General features: G+C 39.6%; 1 protein-coding gene across 4 annotated transcripts in view; it reads right to left on the bottom strand.

The window, feature by feature from the left end:
* SYNJ2 (synaptojanin 2) overlaps positions 1-19,094 on the bottom strand; it is a 66,526-nt gene that overhangs the window by 16,384 nt on the left and 31,048 nt on the right. For all 4 annotated transcript variants that reach the window (XM_062640841.1, XM_062640840.1, XM_062640842.1 and 1 more), the window contains 12 exons: positions 18,762-18,823; positions 15,905-16,001; positions 12,572-12,741; positions 12,104-12,185; positions 11,731-11,880; positions 11,456-11,621; positions 9,399-9,590; positions 7,194-7,275; positions 5,885-6,025; positions 3,221-3,413; positions 1,322-1,480; positions 944-1,100 (listed from right to left, as the gene is read on the bottom strand). In XM_062640841.1, the coding sequence (XP_062496825.1) occupies positions 944-1,100; positions 1,322-1,480; positions 3,221-3,413; positions 5,885-6,025; positions 7,194-7,275; positions 9,399-9,590; positions 11,456-11,621; positions 11,731-11,880; positions 12,104-12,185; positions 12,572-12,741; positions 15,905-16,001; positions 18,762-18,823 (1,651 nt within the window). The remainder of the gene's footprint in view (positions 1-943; positions 1,101-1,321; positions 1,481-3,220; positions 3,414-5,884; positions 6,026-7,193; positions 7,276-9,398; positions 9,591-11,455; positions 11,622-11,730; positions 11,881-12,103; positions 12,186-12,571; positions 12,742-15,904; positions 16,002-18,761; positions 18,824-19,094) is intronic.

Here is a 19,094-nt window from a genome sequence, read left to right as displayed (position 1 = left end):
TTTACATTATTTTTCATTCCTTTAATAAGAGCATATAACTCTGTATCACACTGACACATACTCTTTGAATGCACTAGTTTTGCTTTGTACCTTTTACCATCAGTGTACTCATGGTATGATCTGGATTCCAAGCAGTAGTTCCCAGGCATGTGAAAAAGCAAATCTGCAGGCACAAACTAAACTACTTCTCCAGCAATTACACTTTAAATATGATTTTGTTCATATTTTATACACACCAGGGGATGTACCTACAGACTGAAAGAACGGTTATGAAAACTGTCCCTGGACACACAAAGAAATATTTTTTATTTTGTTCGTGTAACTCATGAATAACAAGTGAAAAGAGCCCTTCTGCTGTGCTGGCCACTCATGATCAGAAAGTACTTTAACAAACACTAATTAATGGAATCACCCCCGATTCCAGGAGCTAGCAAAAATATTCCTAAGAATTACTATGGCAGAAGAAATTACAGAAAAGTGCTTATACATCTGCTGAGGACAACAGTGGCAACAACCTAGCCATTAGAACATGGGAACTTTACGTGGACTAATGATTCTGCTGAAAAACAACAGAATAATTTCTAGATTGCTATAGCTGGATTATTTTCCGTTCCCGAGAGAACTCCCAGCACCTTCTAATTCTCTAGCATGAGCCCTTTGTTCACATGAAGAAATGGCTCTTTCTAGCCCTACAAGTTATTCCAGTGAAGCTGAAAGAATATCTGCTAGAGTAAAGCTACCGCAATTTGACAAAGCCTACAGGACACATCTAAAGACAACTGACAGCCCAGAACTCACTAACTCACTTCTTCACCATACACTAGATTAAATTCCCTTATGTCCAGAACTCAGTAACTCACTCCCTCACCATTCACCCTTATGCGGATTCTGGATGAAATCTAAAACAGCTTTCAGATAAAGGAGGAGGAAGGATCTTACGCACCTGTTTTTTCAAAAGGCAGTTTCTTTCTCCACCAAAGCACTCTGTCAGTCCAGGCTGGGGTTCTGCACTTATCACTTGTATCATAAGCCTCTGAGCCAACGTCGTATTTATATGTTGGTCCAAAATTAATAGTCCCTTCATGGAAGTCTTTAAAAATCTATGAAGACAAATACCGTCTCTTTGATCAAATCACAGATGAGGTAGGTGCCATTGTCATGCATCTGCTTCCTTGCAAACAAACAACATTCTGATTTTTAAACAAATTAGTACATTCATGTACTACAAACAAGGGTCTGAAAAGGCAACTTTTTTACTCTCTCAAGGAACCAGACCAAACCAAAATACAGGTATTCAAGGAAAGGAGACACACTGCCTTACTTTTCCACTGGATTTTTGCTGTTGTAGTTGATCAAATTCCAAAAGTGTCTTCCAATCTTGACGTTTGAGAAAATAAAACACTTCCTCATATGTTAGATCAATGCGATAGTTAAAATCACCACACCAGAAGACATAGTCATGTGAGAACATGCTCTGCCCCTAGTTTGGAGGTACAGAATACTGTTAATGTTAAATCACATTAATGAAAACACATTTTAAATGCACTGAAATGTAGAACCCAGTTTCTCTGAATTACTAAATACTGGACCTACTTGTCACATTCTATTTGTTAAAATCCACCTTGTGCTAAAATGGAACAGTTCCTTCACTGTCTTTTGCATCCAGCTGAGCTGAATTTGTAAACAAGAGTTTCAGGCTCTGACCCCTGTTTCCTGAAGGTATGTCTAAGCCAGGATCCCTGCTTTATATTCACAATTTGGCTATCATGAATATTAAAAACATACGCTTGTTTCCCTAACACATTTCACCCACATATGTTTACATATTCTAAATATAGCACAAAATGTGCTTCTGCTACCAAGGAATATTCAATGACATAGGCTCTGAGTAAGAACAAGCTCCAAATTTGATCTTATGTGCCTGTTGTAGTTTGGTAAATGTATTGAAATAAAACGTCAATGAAAATTCACTCCAGTTCTAAATTTTACATCCCATCCTCTAACCAGTCTTTCTGTTTTTTTTTTCCTTCTTCCTCCTTCCTTTCCTTTAAGCTATAAACCTCTAATACTCAGATTTGTAAAGAAATCATACCAGTGCTGTGGCTGTCACAGCACTAGAGGGCACTCTTTCTATGCATTGCAAACAGAGGTACATTTAGCTATTGCAAATGTAAAGGACATAAAATAGCTAATGAGGTATTAAAAGGAAAAAACTACCATGAGCACAACTTTATGGCCATTTGGAACAGATATTCTACGCAGGACATCCAGACTTTCAGTGTTAGTTCTTACATAAAACAACTTATTGATACGCTGCATGTGCCAAACCTCTAAACCTTGCAAACAACAGGAAGTTAAAATTTTATGCTTTGCAACCTAAATGCAATCTTTTGCTGACAAACCAGAATACACAAGCTGGTCCATTCCCTCCTTGGTTTAGGACCTCTCCAGGGAGGTCTGAGAAATAAAATATTGTGGAAATTAAAGCAACCAACATTGAAGGCAGCAAAGGAGAACTGCTACTAAATCTCATGAGTCATCTACTGGCCTGAGGAGACAAGTGTGAAATAAAACACTAGGATGATTGATTTGACACAATTTAGGGAAAAAGTTATTCATACACATACAATAGTGCAGCTAGAGCAGCTAAGCCTACTTGCCACACACTGAGGAAAGCCAAACAGCCTTCCTTGGAAGTGACACATTTGTAAGGACAAAGTGAAGGGAACAGAAAGTACCGTGTCAGTGGCCAACAACTGGTATGTCATACCCGAGTAGGAGCAGCTAAAGCACTCGTGTTCTGAGTGGCATGGATGGTCTTTTAGGTACTGTTACTAACTAGTGCCAGCAAGTGCTATTGATATTATGCTCTCTAGCCAGACACCTAGATTTTATCCATGAGGCCTTACAGATTTGTCAGTTAAGTTGCACTTTTGTGAATGATAAACTTCAAAACCGTTCAAATGCAAGGACTTTTCAAGCACTGCAGCAACTATATTTTTTGAAAGGGGTAGAACATTTGTAAAGTGAATGCTATGTTGGGTGTTATCTGGTCTCTTGTGAAATGTTTTACCATTGTCCTACAAGCCCATTCTCCATAGCACTGAGATGACTTCCTTGATATGACCTGTCATCAAAGACAGCCTGAAATCAGCTTTCATAATGCAAAGATACATCCTCTATCTCAACTTTTTTTTAGCATACATGCACATACACTTACCATTGGGAAGCTGAGTTTCTGTGTGATTTCTTTATAATCTTCATTTCTTTCTTTCACCTGAGTCTGCCCAGCAGTTAAGTGACTGCATATAAAGCAGAAACTAGTACTATAGAACTGAAAACGAATGCTCACTGCCCCTTTATTTCCAGCTTTTCCTCCCATTCCTGTCTTCACGGTGTCTATTGCTACATCCCTATATTAAAAAAAAAAGTAAAAATAGAAAGACAAGAGAGTAAAGCGCTGCAGGGACAAACATTCAATCAGGTTTGCCTGCAACATAAAGGAAAAGCCAGTTTAGAATGCCATGTCTTCTCCCCTCCAGAAAACTTGTTGTCTTAGGCTCATCTTTTGGTTTATGATGCTCACATACTTGTGTTTCAAAGTAAATATAATACAACAGCAGAGAAATAAAACTATTTGAATGTATTTCCCTCCTCTATCTCTTCCAAACAGATGAGCAAGACACTATTTCCGAAATATTGGGAATTTCTACAAAACATATTTTTCAAGTTTAAATCTACTATGATCTTTAAAATACAGACAATAACTAAATTTACTATTACATTCCCTTTTGGTTTTGAACATACAGCAATCTGTTTTTCAGGCAGTTAACAATTTCATTAGTGTTACTACATGTTAAAAGCCAACTTCGCAGTTGGTGCCAGATTTTTCAGTCAATTAAAGATCATAACCCATAATTTGTTAAATCAGATGCAATAAAATCAGTGATTATTGGATACAACTATTTATACCTAACTCCTAAAATGAGTTCTGTACTGATGACAAATTGCTTAGGGTCTTTATGTTCTTAATTACATGGCATTTCAATGTCATGATTAGCATACACTTCACTACAGAAAAATGACTTGGCAAAGCAGACCACCTGCTTGCAGGATACTTTCTCCCAGATGGCCACTCTACTCTGAGAATAAAGCATGCCTCTCTGATCAGGTAAGTAAATGACAAGATCATTGCTGTAACCAACCCCAGCACCACGCATGCCCTTCCTAGTGAGAAAATGTTACTTTCTAGACATAAGTCAAGCAGATCTGGACTAGAATATTACTTGCTAAAGTAAGAGGCAGGTGGACTAAGTTTTATTTCAGTTACTGTCAGGCATTCATGATTTGAATGATGTAAGACACTACAGCTCTCTTACCTCCCTTCTTGATTTTCTTCTATCCCCACCTTTCTATCTTTTTTTCTCCCTCTTTTTCTCTCTTTTCATGACTGCAAAAAACTACCAGAAGACACCCCCAGGTAAGCAAAAAAGCTTAAGCTTTTTTTTTTTTTCTGTAAGCACAGAAGCCTTCTTTTGCACTTCTGATAATTTTTGTTTTCCTTTTCTGGGCATGGGAAAAAACTACACAAGCATACAGGCTAGGTTTGATTACACTCACATAACACATAGCAGCACATCAGCATTAACTCATGAAACTTGATTACCAACATCAAACCCTTCCCTCTTCCTCTGGAATTTCAAAGGATTACATCCAGTTTGACAGCTGCAGCAGAGCCACTGTGCTGTTTTGCTTCTGATTTCCATTTAAGTTAAGCACTTCCTGCTGGATTACTCAAATTTCTTCTAAGCCAGGTGAAAAGTCAAAAACTGGCAGACACAATTCTCCTCTGGACTGCTTCATGACAGCAGAAACATGTAATTTTTTAAAATCATGCTGAAGAAAGATTACTGGGAAGGCAGCAATGCAAGACCACCACAGTTACCTGGATTGCATTACTCTGCTTAGCCTACAGCACTTGATGTTGAACAAGCTCTGCACTGATCTTCTCAGTGGATAAGAGATCAGAAGGAAGAAAGAGGCAGCTTTTGATATTTTGATCACAAAATGCAGTGGCCTATCAGTGCCCTAATATGGGGTATATGGCACTTATTGGACCACTCTAGACTTCAAGGTCAGACAGATGCCCAAAGGTAGTTTTGGCTAATTACTTATTTCCTACCTATTTATGCTCACCCTGCACAATTCTTGACCACTGCATTTTAATGCAGATATTCTCTGTGGCTTGGTAATCTTCTAGGGGGAAGAGGAGTTTGGTCAGTCTCCAGGGACATTGGTACTAGCAAGCTGAGGAAACACAGCTCTGAACCCTCCTGACTAGGCACGTGGTTCCGGTTCTTGTAACATCTGGGAGAGACAAACATTTAATGGGCCCTAAAAGCTCTTGATTCTATAAAATGTCACATGGCAAAATAGCTCTCTTTCCCTCACTTCCCTTTCCACATTTTCCACCATTCTTTTCAGGTCTGGAACTAGTCCTGTAAAACATGTCCTTCAGGAAGAGGCGCTTGCCTTCATTTGAACTCTTGGACTTACTAGCTCAGGTTATTCCCTTTCCAGAAAGACAGCACCTAAACAAGGTGCTACACCCTGATTGTCCAAGCATGCCCGGCTTCTCAGCTCAACTGGAGGAAGATATTGGGGCTGCCTGGCCTTTGTGCTACCCAGCAGGATGGACTCCAGCCTACAGCTGCCGGGAAACATGTCTGTCTCCCACACTGAGCAGAGACCAGAAACCAGTTTTGCGCAGTCCCCACCAAGCTGAAAAACCAGCCCCACCCTTTGTTGGCTATGCTCCAACAACAGATGTTACTGAAAACACAGGTTGGGTGGGGTGGTTGGGTTTTCTTGTTTTGTTTTTTACCTGATGAAGGGGACATGGTATGGTCGTACAAAGATGAAAAGACAAACACCAACAAGCTGTGCTGATGTCAGCTGAATGTAGCGATGAGTCCTGGAAATTGCTTTTTGAAGCTGCTCTCCCCACATTTTTCTATTTGTTGTACTGGAACAAACATAAAATCATTTAATGGAATCAAAAGAAACCACATGCAGTCAATAAAATGAGCAGATTAACTGTGCCTCAGCTTTACAGACATCCATTAGGCTGTGGAACTGGAAGTGCTGTAGGATGGATGCATGGCAGAATCAGATTAATACCTCCTTGTGAGCCAGTCCAGAGTTAGCAGGGTCAGTGAGCCCAGGCACAGCACACAGAAACAGTTATCCTACTTCTGGACATGAGAGGCTTTTTGTCTACTGTGCTTAGAAAGATCCATGCTCACATGATGTTTGATATCCCTATTCACTGGGGATAACTGGAAGCAGATTGTAGTAATCATAGCCATAAAAACAAAAATACATGTCATTCTCATGAATTGTAAGATTTCTTGTGGTAACAGAGAAAAGGAGATCTTCCCTGACTGGGAGATGACTGTAGCTGTAACTTGCCATTCCCAAAACAGAGAACTAACTGGTCAGCCTGATGGATCCACATTGGAAAATTCTTCCAACCCCAATCCAGATTCAAAAGGACCAGTATACACAACAGCCTCCTGTGCATGCTGACATGCCAAGCTCAGGCTTTGCCTTTAACTCCTTCTCTAGCCATAATTTTCATAAACACAATTAGCCACAGAAACATTAATTCATTTTAAAATTCCCACAAGAATGCCAATTATGTTTGTAGTCACTGAGCACATTTTTCCAACATCAGACAGGGATTTAAGGACAAGCATTAAATCAGTGTTAACCATCAGAATTCTTCTCTGCCAATGTTGATTTAAGAGACTTAGAAACATATATTCCACTGTACAGAAGTTCACAGAAAAACAGCACTTCAAACACCTTCCCAGTGCCATTTGTTAATGGCAAACATATTTCCAGCTATGATTACAAGCAACAGGATTGGAAGAAAGTATTCTGTACATCTGACCATAAAAAAGAACAACTGTGGAGGCTTTTGTTTGGCTGGTTCCTCTGGGGGAGCAGAATGCATTTGGATTGTGATGGTGGGTTTTTTGTTGTTGTTTTGTATTGAGTTGTGGTTTGAGGGTTTATTTTGTTGGTCATTTGGGTTTTTGTGTTTGTTTTTTTTGGGGGGAGGGGGGGTTGCCTCTGTGTGTTTTGTTGATGGCTTTTCTCTTCTTTGTTGTTGTTTTGTTTTTACTTACCTGGCATTCACAATATTCCCTGCATTTAATTCAACCATCTCTTCAAACCCCACTGCAAATATATCAGGAGGGAAGTTATCATCTGTTGGCAAAAAAAGGAAAAGTCATGCAAGAATTACTATTTTGTTATTTCTTCTAACAACTTGTATTCTGATTTGTTAGAGATCACTCCTGTAGTTCTAGCTTGTGTAACCCCTGCCAAGATATACATATTCATAATTCCTTTAATCTAATCTCACAAAACAACCCCTGCAGTTCCTCTGAATTTTTTTCCTGCTTTTCTCTCACCAGTTGGTCTCCATCTCTCTTGCAGGAAGCAGTTCACTATAGAGCATTTTACTATAGCTGTGTTAAGATGAGAAAATATTCAATGCTCTCTCTCCCTCACCCTACTCATCACTAAAGCCACATCATCTCACTACCCACCATCTTTCATTCACTTGCCATTTTACTCAACATGCTTTTAGTTTTCCACACCAATCCTATGGAACTGCACTTACTGGCCAGACACCAGTATGTCACTTCCATGTCAATGCCTTTAGTAAATTTATCTACCAGCTTAAGGAAGACTTTGAAGATTATTCTTCTTTTTTTTCTGAGATCCTCTTAGATGATCACCCATACCTAAGGTTGGGTTAGATCACTCCAGAGCACAGTGACCCTTTCTTCCCTGGCCTAGGCCTGTGGATAATACACTTGTAAAACACCAAAGATCAAATGCTCTCATATTGTGCAGTATATCAGTTGACCCATCAGGTCTGTCCACTGCCTAAAGGGATTATAATTTTATTTTTTTTGAACTGTCATATGGCCAAGGTAACAGCAACTTAATTCAACATGAAGACCTAAACAGCAGACAACCATAAGAGCCTGAATCAGATACGCCCCAGAAAACATGACTAGAAAAAGAAGTAAAATATGCAGCAACTCTCTGTAGGCACAAGGGTGAAACTAGCACATGACAGCTAGTCTCGTTTACTGGCTTAACACGACAGGCACTGTCACATGTGCATTTCTCATTAATAATTTTGGACATTTGTCTTTGAACACTTACCCATTTGTGTAGGCACTGCATTAACATTACCATGAACACAGACATTTGCATGGTCACTCCCTAGCTCTGTTCACATTAGTCAGCTCTCTTCCTGAAGCTGCTTATACCTATCACATTATGACTGCATGTACCATGCAGTCCTGCTTCTCCAGTTGTCTCAGGGGAAGGCCTGGCAAGGCTAGCACATGACAAGCACTCAAGAGATTTTAATATCACAAACACAGCCATGCACTAACACATCTCAGTTGTTCCTGAAACAGACTGGACCAATCACCCACCTAAGATGCTCAGAGTAGAGTGGTCTGCACCTAGTCACATATCCACGCACCTAAGCACTGGGGGTTCAAACAAGACAACTTGTGCAAGTAGCCAAAGATTTGGGGAATGAATTCCTGAGCTTCAAGTTTAGGCACAGGACTACTCCTTTGATGCCTGCAGGAAGCTAAGTGTTCCACTGTAACAACAAAAGCACAGGTTTTGCCATAGTTTTGTAACCACTCAATTTTTAAATGGCAGAACATTCACTTTTCATTTTCCTTAATAAAATCTGTAGATCAATTGCAATATCTGACTTTGTTCTGCAAGTAAGAAACTCAGCAGCCAATTTAAACAAGCCACAAGTATAAGAGCTTTCTATACTGAAAAGAAAATGAAATTGCCTTCAAAAAAATAAATCTTTTTGTCTGAAGGCTTTGATAGTAACATTTCCAGACAATCTCAGAGTTCAGATTGTACAGGTATGTTTAGCTCCAGATAAAAACCAAGTAGACATTCTGAGGGCATGTAAGAATGTAGTTCCCACTTACAATGAAGAACAAAGAACAGAATATGGAAGAAGAAAATGAAATATGGAATGCAGAATAAGCAGATACACCCCATCGTAGCATGAAAAGAGACCTCTTACTTCTGAAAGTTCAAAACAGACACATGGTATAAACTGAGGAGGTGGTCTGAGTGTCAGAAACTCTTCAGACATGATTCTACTGCTGCAGGAAGGCAGCACAAGCCCACACCCCTAAGAACTGACAGAAAAATACCCTCTAAGATGCACTGCCTTTGGAAAGAACAGCTGGTCAAGTCGTGTGTCCCAATTCACTGTCTCCAGAGATGCCAGCAAACGTTGCTTACATATTTTGACTGTGAAGTATTACCCTGAAATTCAGAAACTCCAGAGAGCTTGGGAGAATCCAGCAGCCAGTCTGTCAGCTCACTGGTACCAAGGATGTTGCTTCGAAACTGCTTCCCCCCATTCACATTCCAGGTCCCTGTGGCAACACGAACACGCTTGAAGCTTGTGAATTCAAACTGACGCTCTGACATGGCCTTCAAAATACTTGGAGTTACTGATGAAAGAGAGGAAAGAGAAAGAGGGTGTGTAAAAGAATGTGCTGTAAAAGGACAGAAAGCATACAAACAGAAACAACACAGAAACAACAGCCAGTGTGAAATAATGACATTAATCTAGCAGCAACAACACAAAAGCTAAGGAATAACTCCAATGGTGATGGCATGAACTACAAGATAGCTGGAGTTGACATCAACAGTTTCTCTTCCAGAAACCAGGCACTCTTTGAAAGCCTTTGAAGGGCCATTCACTCAGTTTCAGCATACATTTTCCTGCACTTCTTCAAGTAATAAGCAAACAAATTATTTTTGCTCCTTTAACCTTTTCAGTCTAGCCTACAGTGATGTTGTGGTTTAACCCCGGCTGGCAACTAAGCACCACACAGTCATTTTCTCTCCTCCCTCCCTCACAGCAGGATGGGGGAAAGAGGTGAAAAAGTAAGAAAACTTGTGGGTCGAGATAAAGACAGTTTAATGGGGCAGAAAAGGAAGAAAATAATTAAGGTGATAATAGTAATAATAATAACAATAATAAAAATTTGAATATACAAAAGAAGTTACGCACAATGCAATTGCTCACCACTGATGCCCAGTCAGTTCCCGAGCAGCAGCCCCTGGCCAGCTTTCCCCCCAGTTTATATACTGAGCATGATGTCATACATTATGGAATATCCTTTGGTCAGTTGTGATCAGCTGTCCTGGCTGTGTCCCCTCCCAGCTTCTTGTGCCCCTCCAGCCTTCTTGCTGGCAGGGCAGTATAAGAAGCTGAAAAGTCCTTGACTTAGTATCAGCACTACTTAGCAACAACTTAAAAACATTTGTGTGTCATCAACATTATTCTCATACTAAATCCAAAACACAACACTGTACTAGCTACTAGGAAGATAATTAACTCTATCCTAGCCAAAAATAGGACAAGTAATCAAGCATGTCACGTTATGAATTAAACTGAAGTCCTAAAAAGTTTAGAGTGTGAAGGGAAATGCAGAGACCAGGGTCTTACACGAGTCCAAATCTATCACTGTTGTGGCTCTCTAGCCTGGTCAGAACTCCTCACAGGAAACTGCTGTAATTCACTTATTTTTGGTGAGCACAGAAAATTAGTACTGCGCTTCTTTTGAGCAACTGAGGTAACCTTAATCTTTAACTATCTGATTTGCATTGGCAGTCAGGCATGGAGAAGCTATCTATAATCTTCCTTGTGGTCCGTATCAGTGAACAGCCCCAGGATTGAAGTGGCGCTGAATGCTTCAAGTCTATCCTACTAATATCTGGTAGCTCTTTAAAGCAAACTGACCACCTGATACTGCTTGTGGGTGCAATTATCCTATATTTTGCATACAAGTATTTTCTCAGAGAGACATAAGGTGCTTTACCCTAGACGGGTGCAAACCAATATGTGTATGTTGTGGACTATCAGGGCTCTGGAGTAAAGCAGGGGATGAACCAACATATCAATGTAATTGTGCTTTTAAAGATCCAAATGCTAAAAGTATGCGCAAACCACAGGCCAAAAGTAAGGAGATAAAAGGTCTGAGCTCAAGAGACATCCTCAAGACAAACTTAGGACCAGGCTGGGAATACAGCCCTAAAATCTTTCCCTCTGGTCCAACTTCTCTAAACTGTCAGAGGAGATCACCGTCAAAGAGCAGACATACTTAGAAGTCCAAAACAAAATATGAGAAATAAGCTTAGTGGAATTAAAACACACGGAGCTGTGCTAGGGTCACTTGAAAGCATGGCTTTAAACAATAGATTTGTGCAAAAGTAGCTTGCTTATTGATTTTTTCAAAAGGGTGCAACTGATTATATCTGACAGCTAAAAAGACACAAAAGAAAAGCAAAGGATTTACACCAGCCTCACCCAGCAGTGCAGTGTGGTCCATGAGCATCTTGCCTTTGTCTGCATACTCCTCACTGAAGAAGTCACCCATGAGCAGCAACTTTATGGCTTCCTGCTTTACTGCATCAGAGAAATTTGACTGAATAGTGCGAGACACAGAGCGGGCACCATCCTTGAGCTTCCCAACCTGCATTGAACAGGAATCATTAGTGACCGAATGTCATCACTCAGACACCAAAGAGTAAATCAGACATCTTTCTTTATTTGTGAATAAACAGTTTTGCTGTTTTTTTTACCTTGTTCTTCCCCTCAAGGGCACGACTGCCTGTTGATACTCTGCTCAGATTATGACCGTTAAGAGTCCACATTACTTTGTAGGATTCCACAAAGCGCTCAATTACAGATTTAGAGTTCAATCCAAGGCTCTCTAACTGAGCAAGCAGGATCTGGATTAGGTGTAGAAGGAGAAAAAACAACAGTGACATTGTTCTTAAATGTGTTTTTGCTTTTTATCCTCAGTTTAAGTATTCCAGCCAGTACCATTCTTTATCACAGTACCGGCAAAACAGACTTGTATAAATGAGGCTCATGTCCTCTTTCTTGTCTTTGCCATGGAACAGACCATGTATGCAGTACATGTTTCCACAAAAGGTCCCCTGACAAACTCACCTCCAGTGCAATGAAGGACTGTACACTATTAGTACGATCCAGGCAGTCCAAGCAATTAATTCGAAAAGTACCTGTCTGCAGACTTTGGTAACCAAACACAAGAGGAGGGAGGAAAAAAAAAAAGATATATTTTAAAATACTATCTAATCGTAAGTTGATTGAATAAGATCATCAAATATTCAGCCTGAATATTCCCACCCACATTTTGATAATGACAATGTATTCCATTAAACTGTCTAATTATTTGACTACATCTGCAACATTGTATTAGCAAATCCATGCACCGGTAATTTTGCAGATTCCAAACAATGGAGATGCAGTTAAGCAAACAATCTATTTAGCACCAAGACTACACTTTGTCTCAAAATCATATTTCAAGATGGTCATTTACACTCATGGTCCAAACACAGCAAGAAATCAACCAGGTAGTGCCTTGCTATGCTGGGACAGAGGGGCAGGGACACTCACCGTGGACTTACATTCTCGCCCTCTGTGAAGATTCCAAAGTCTTCCCAATGCAACTTCAGCTGAGGCCTCAGCAAATTTTCCAGTTTCTCAGTTTTCCCACCTTTTGCAAACTTGTAGTCAAAGTTTATCATAGGAGTGTCTGCCGCATGGGAAGAGGCCCATAGCAGTTTCTGTTTAGACAGAGAAAGGAGGAAACCAAATTCTGCTGAAACCACACTGTAGGGATTGATACCAGTGTGCTTTTATCACTACTGAGCTTACTTTTTATTATGTTTTTAATACTGAGAATTTCATTGGGAATTTTGAAAGGCCAGACATGAAAAAAGCAACTGAAGTCCCCCGTTTGTTTTCTTTCTAAAACTAATCTGGATTGTTACACCCCAATTTTTCGGCAGGGGAACTCAAACTGTAACTGCAAAGTATATTTCGGAATTGCTGCTGTCTGCACCTTGGCTACTCGTAGCCCTGCAGCAGTGAACTGCTACCTCTGAGCACAAGGGTATATGGCTCTGGGCAAGCTCAGGACCAGGACCCTGATGAGAAGGTTATCCAGAGCTGCTTAAGGTAGAAGAGCATAACGGTGCATAGGTGTATTGTTTTAACAATTCCTGAAGTGCAAACACATGGGAAAACATGGCCTTAAACTTAGGTAGAGGTTGCCTAGGAAGTAAGTAAGAAAAAAATTATATCCCAGGAAACATACTATAAAATGTTTGTGGTAAACCACAAAAGTGAAAGAAGAGGCACAAATAGTCTCATTATTTCATCTTGAATTTCAATGACCTCACACATATTTCTGTAATCACCACAAATTTCATTATCTGTAATAGATACAACAATAATACATCCTGCTCTCCATGACAAAGCCAGAGAAAACTGTTAAACTGTTACATTAACTCTAACTATGCATGTCTTTGTCTATTCCCTTTCTTCCTGCACATTCTCATCCCAAGAGATGGATTCTTTTCTCCACTTATATTATGACACAAACTGAACAAACAATTCTGATATTACATTAAAAGTGTACAGTTGCAGCAGTTACGCCAGTACAATTATATCAAGTAAGCCATTAAGCCTTCCCTGCAGAAACAAATTTAAAGGTGTTGCATGGTTTTGGAGGGGATGTGCAAAATCTATTTCATTACACTGTTACAAAAGCCAAAATACTTGGTATCCATTTCTCTCTTGTTGACACCTCAACTTGCCTTTACAGCTGCTGAGGAGGGTATTTACCCACTGCCTTGGTGTAGATCATTGTCAGAGTATTCCTAACTCTATGCTACAGCACTGCTTTTACTGTAAATATAATTACATCTGTTACTGAGAATGATTATGGGAGGAACAGCATTACTGGGAACAGTATTGATTTTTGGTCTGGCAACAGCTGATGCTAAGTTGGTCATTTACAATTTTTCATTTGTTCCTGCTGTATAAATGAACGGTAGTGGTGACATTCTGATCAAGGGAAGTCAGCAGCAGTAATTACAAGAATATTTTGAACCAACTCTGATGAGAATGACTAAGACTGCAGCAAGAGCTGGGAGAAAAGGAAGGAATACAAGCCAAGGAAGATGAAGAAACAAAGAAACAAACCAATAACAGAAGAGGAGAAAGGTTTTCATTCCAAACCATTCCCCTATAAATTACTTTACTTTTAATTCAAGCCCTTTCAAATCATTTAAGTAAAAATTAACTACATAGTCTCTCCAAACATCCATTTATTAAAACACAAAGGTAAGACCAAGAGGTGGTTGTTTTGAATGGGTAGAAAATTTCAGGTTCCTGTGCTGTCAGCCTTAATTTTTTCAGCTCACAGATTGCTTTCATAATTTTTTATTTTTTTTTAAGCGGGATAAATTTTAAAATTTAAACAAAACTGGTCTTTCATTAAAATAAATGAACAAATGTAATGTATTTATTCTAGAGATGCCCTGTTTCTGACTTAACTTCTGGTTGTATGGTACTTGCCATGAACATGGTCTTAAACATCATCAGAATTTGATAAAATATCAGCATTAAATTTGCAAGAAATGTCAGATTTGTATTCAGAAGTGATTCTCCCTTACCCTTAAATTTCAGTGGTTTTGCAAAATAAACCATAAAAACTATTTTAAAGATAGGGAAAACAGGACATTATAAAGGCTTAGCTGTGTTATGCAGAAATTCAGGAAGAAGCTGAAAACAGAAGCTAGGACCAGACTTCAGTTCTGTACCTTCCTCATTGCCTTGCAAGCCTTAGTCACAAATACTCTCTTTGGCCACATTCTGTACAGAAGAAGACTTTCACTTTGTCAGTTTCCACTTGGAAAGCTGGGAGTCCTCCCTAGCTCTTTTGGAGGAGAAGGAAATGGTCATACAGAAAAACTGCCAAAACCCTCCAGCCGCTCCTTGTCTCAAGTACATATTCCAACAGAGAGGGAAACAAATCCCTCTATTTAACTACAATGTTCATTTTGCTTAGTTTCACACAGTAAACATTTGATCTCAGACTGTTGTATCATTCTTTACCAATGATAAATACATAACCCTTATTACAGGTGTGTACTTTAACCATTCTTCATATTATTCTTAGGAAGACATACTCCAAAGTACTGGATTTCTAAAGCAACAGGTGTTTCAGAGGCAGACTTCCATCAACCTCCTGCCAGATTCAGACACCTATTTCACTGCTGCAAACCCCACTCTGTGCCAATCTGTGGCTTCACATTAGTTTTAAAAATCTGGCCATGATAATACTGCACTAAAACTCAGTGCAACTTTAATTCTACAATGCCTGACATTCCTGCTTTCAGGTATTAGTTGTGCCTGGGAACATTTAGGGGCCAGGAAAACCTCTCTCCATGAATCACTGTTATCTGGTACTCAGGCAACTAATTCCCATCACAATCAGTGCAAGATAGCTATTTCCCATTAAAATCAGAGCAAGACAGCTGGCTTACGCTCTGTGAGCCAGGGTCAGGGCCTGGCTCCCAAGCAGTTCCAGCAGCTCCATCAGGCATCTGACTGCACAGGTGACTATATGCTATTACAAAGCTGACTACAATTCATTTTTGCAAATAAGAACTACTCTTAGGTGAATTAAGGCAATATTTTTTTTAAAGCCCAATCAAAGAGAATGTGTACAACCATGTGAAGAAATAAGCAGGAAGGCAGAGGTGGAAATTAAGCCATGAGACTATGAAGCACCACCCTCCCAGTATGTAATATCTAATAAAGAGATAACAGTTTCTTTAGATAAACTATTCACCACCTGCTGGGCCAGAAGGAAAACAAAAGAACATGAAGACTCAGGGGAAATCAGCAGTTAAAAAAAAAAAAAAATATTGCTTTTACCTTAAAAGCTCTGTTGAGCACCTCTTCCCCTCCTCTGCTTCCCAACAGGTTAACGATCACTTGTTTTCCATACTGCTCTTTCAGAAGCATCATATGCCTACAGCAAAAGTAACCATAATCGGTACTAAACAAAAAACCATGTTATGTTGCCTACTACCTTTTTTAAAATACAGAAGTCAAGATCACTGGTTGCTCCATCCAGCAGAAAGTTTCAGCCACAGCAGCTACAGACATCATCCTCAGTTTCCTTGCAATCAGTTATTAAAGTACAAATGGTGAACGGATGCAATTAATGGACACAGTATTCTGTACTGAACTTAAAAAAAGAGGCATCTTATGAAACAGGCCCCAGATCTTTTATGTCACTGTTAGCTTTGCCCTTTGTATGCTCCCACCTCTTGGCTGTCAGCCTGGGAACTACATAGGAAAGACAACAAGAGAAAAAAAAACATATTACACTTTATTCACCTAGCATCTTGCAGGGCTGAGCCTACAAAGAGGTAGCAGCAGCAATGGGGCCTAGGACTCCAGTGCCAAAGCCAGAGCGGCACAAACACACATGCCATAGATGACAAGGTTCAAACATCTCTAAGATACTGCAACACTGAGACATTCGCTCTCAGCTTAATTAAATTAAGCAGGAAGGTTAGTAATCACAAGAACTGCTGCACTGGATCAGACCAAAGGTCCTTTCAGCCAAGTGGCCTGACCCAGATTCTTCAGTAAAAACAAAATAGGACAAGTATAACGTGGGTGGGTTTTTCTGGCATCTATGCCATCTCTCAAAACCTGATGCTTAGGGACTCTCAAGCCAAGAGCTTTTACCCAGATGCAGAGGCATCCGTTTGTAATTTTTTTTCAGTCGGCATGCATGTGCTACAGGAGTTGTGCTGGCTCATTAGGAAACAGTTGGATCTTAAAGCCATCTTCCATCATGTACTACCATCACTTTGGTAGTACTTAAAAGGAAGCTGGGTAGAAATAGACAAGAAAAATAAAATAAAGTCTCACATAAATGAAAAACTCTTAAATGTTGCAAAGTGACATACAATGGCAAAGCGTCGGGAAAATAGCAAGCACACATCTTCTGGCATGCACCATTAAATCCTATAGCCAGAAACAAGCCCCAAGGAAAATCATGGAAGGAGATAAAAGAAAGAAAAAGTTATCATCATGGCCTTTAAGAAACATGGCTAAATATACTGTCTGGTCATATTGATGTTCCCGATTCTGCAACCAGTTCTCTGTATGCCAGCTCTTCCCATACATTTGCACCTCTCTGATCCCAGCATCAAAATCCTACTTTGACAATATTGCTTCCATACAACAGCTGGAGATTAGATCACCCGCTTAAGTACTGTCAGCAGAGCTGCCTGAGGATTTTCCAGGGAGAGAGGACACAAAAGATCCACTAACAAGATTACCATTCGCTTCCCATAGTGTCTTCTCAACACATTAACCTATCAGATGGTTAAATTTAATAGGCTACATCCAATCTAACATTCTCAGAAAAGCTGTATCAGGTTGTTAAGTTTCAGGATCTTTTTATTTATAAGCAGTTGCTTATTCTTTGCCCATTTTCAAAAGACTGTCTTTGCAGATCTGTAAGCAGAGACATCCATAACCTGATCAAAGCAAAGGCTTTACTGTGCACAATGGAAAGAAGGAACAGTATAATCAAACTCACGTTCATGTTTCTTACAAGAAAGCTACTCTAAGTACCTTGCTGAGGTACTCTCAATCTCTTGGGTAGCACAAGAAGATGCTAAATAAGTTTTTGTTTTCTTTTATATAAAGTTTCTCTGCTGTGGAATGCAAACCTCTTAAGATGGAGCTTCACGGGCACTGGCAGGGCTAGTTACCATGGCACCAGATGACCACAAGACCATGAGTCTCAAAGGCATTTGAATTCGGTTGGATTTAAGAACCTTAAAAAGCTTGGAGAATGTAAGCTAAGACCCTTTGGAGCAGGGACTGCTAATGGTGCATAGTCCCTTTAGGTTCTAATCCCTGTTTGGGTTCTTCAGTGCTGCGAAACTTAACAGTCACAAACACTATGTTTGTTAACAGTTGTAGTAAATGAAATCAGGGAATTAAGAGGCCTTAACCAAAATCAACATAAACTCTGATTTGCCAAAACCAAGCTAAACCAGAAGCTAATCACATGACCTGGCACTTATGCACTGAAAACTTTCCTCAGCCTGAATTCTTCATGTCTTTTTCAGTCAATGTTCCCACTGATATCCATGGGAGTTTGCCCTTAAAGGACAGCACTTCACAGACACTCAAAGAAATCAAGCTAATGCATGGCTATTTTACAGTTTCCAGCTGACAAGCAGAGTCTTCACGGTTTAGAAAGTTTTACAAGCCAGTCTTTGGCTAAAGCAAAAAAGCATCAGCGTGATAAAATCATACAATACTGACCATAGAATAATAGGCTTATTTCTGTATAGCAGTGGGGAGAAAAACAAGTCCATAATTGAATGGAAGCAGTGTTTACTTTTTAATTACCTGGGTTACAGTGGTAAAGAACACATGTTCTGCATACTTTAAGTGCAAATTCACATTTGTTGGCTCACAAAGGGTTACAAGGACTTTCCTTTTGCATGTTAGTTGGTATTTCTTAGCTTTTACAGAAACAAGCCAGGAGACCAAATTAATTCAATTATCATTAAAAACAGAAAGGAAAGTGCACAAAAATGAGTGAATAAATTAAGTAAACCCACTTAATAATCCACAACACCTGGGAGACTGGCTGCATGTTTTACATATCTCAGGATTTGCTATGAAGGCATAAAGTAGAATCTTGGTTAAATGCCAGGCTTCTGTGTTATGGCCAAAGTGGAATGAAGCTTACCTGTCAAAGGCAGGAGCATTCGCTTCTAGACCTCTGTTAAGCCTTAGATGATGGGAACCCACCTAAAAGAAAATATTGGAAGAAAAAAAAAAAAAGAGAAAAATAACTTCTTAAACTGCTAGAGTCCTAAATCACTAGATGTCTCCCTTATTCCTTCAGAGAAAAACATCTCTTTAACAGCACCAGACACCTACAGCTGACTCCACACACCCACACACATAATATCCTTAATACAAAAATCTACAGCTTTTATTAGACAACAATGCTTTCAACTAGAAGTGAAAACATGATTATCATTAAGCAAAGGAATAACTACACATCTTTTTATGGCCA

This window comes from Pezoporus occidentalis, unplaced genomic scaffold (genome assembly GCF_034315485.1).
Source record: "Pezoporus occidentalis ecotype Australia unplaced genomic scaffold, CSIRO_AGI_Poc_V1 ctg67, whole genome shotgun sequence".
NCBI classification, from domain to species: Eukaryota; Metazoa; Chordata; class Aves; order Psittaciformes; family Psittacidae; genus Pezoporus; species Pezoporus occidentalis.
Note: the sequence above shows the minus strand (reverse complement) of the source record. Positions and strands in the feature narration are given on the sequence as shown.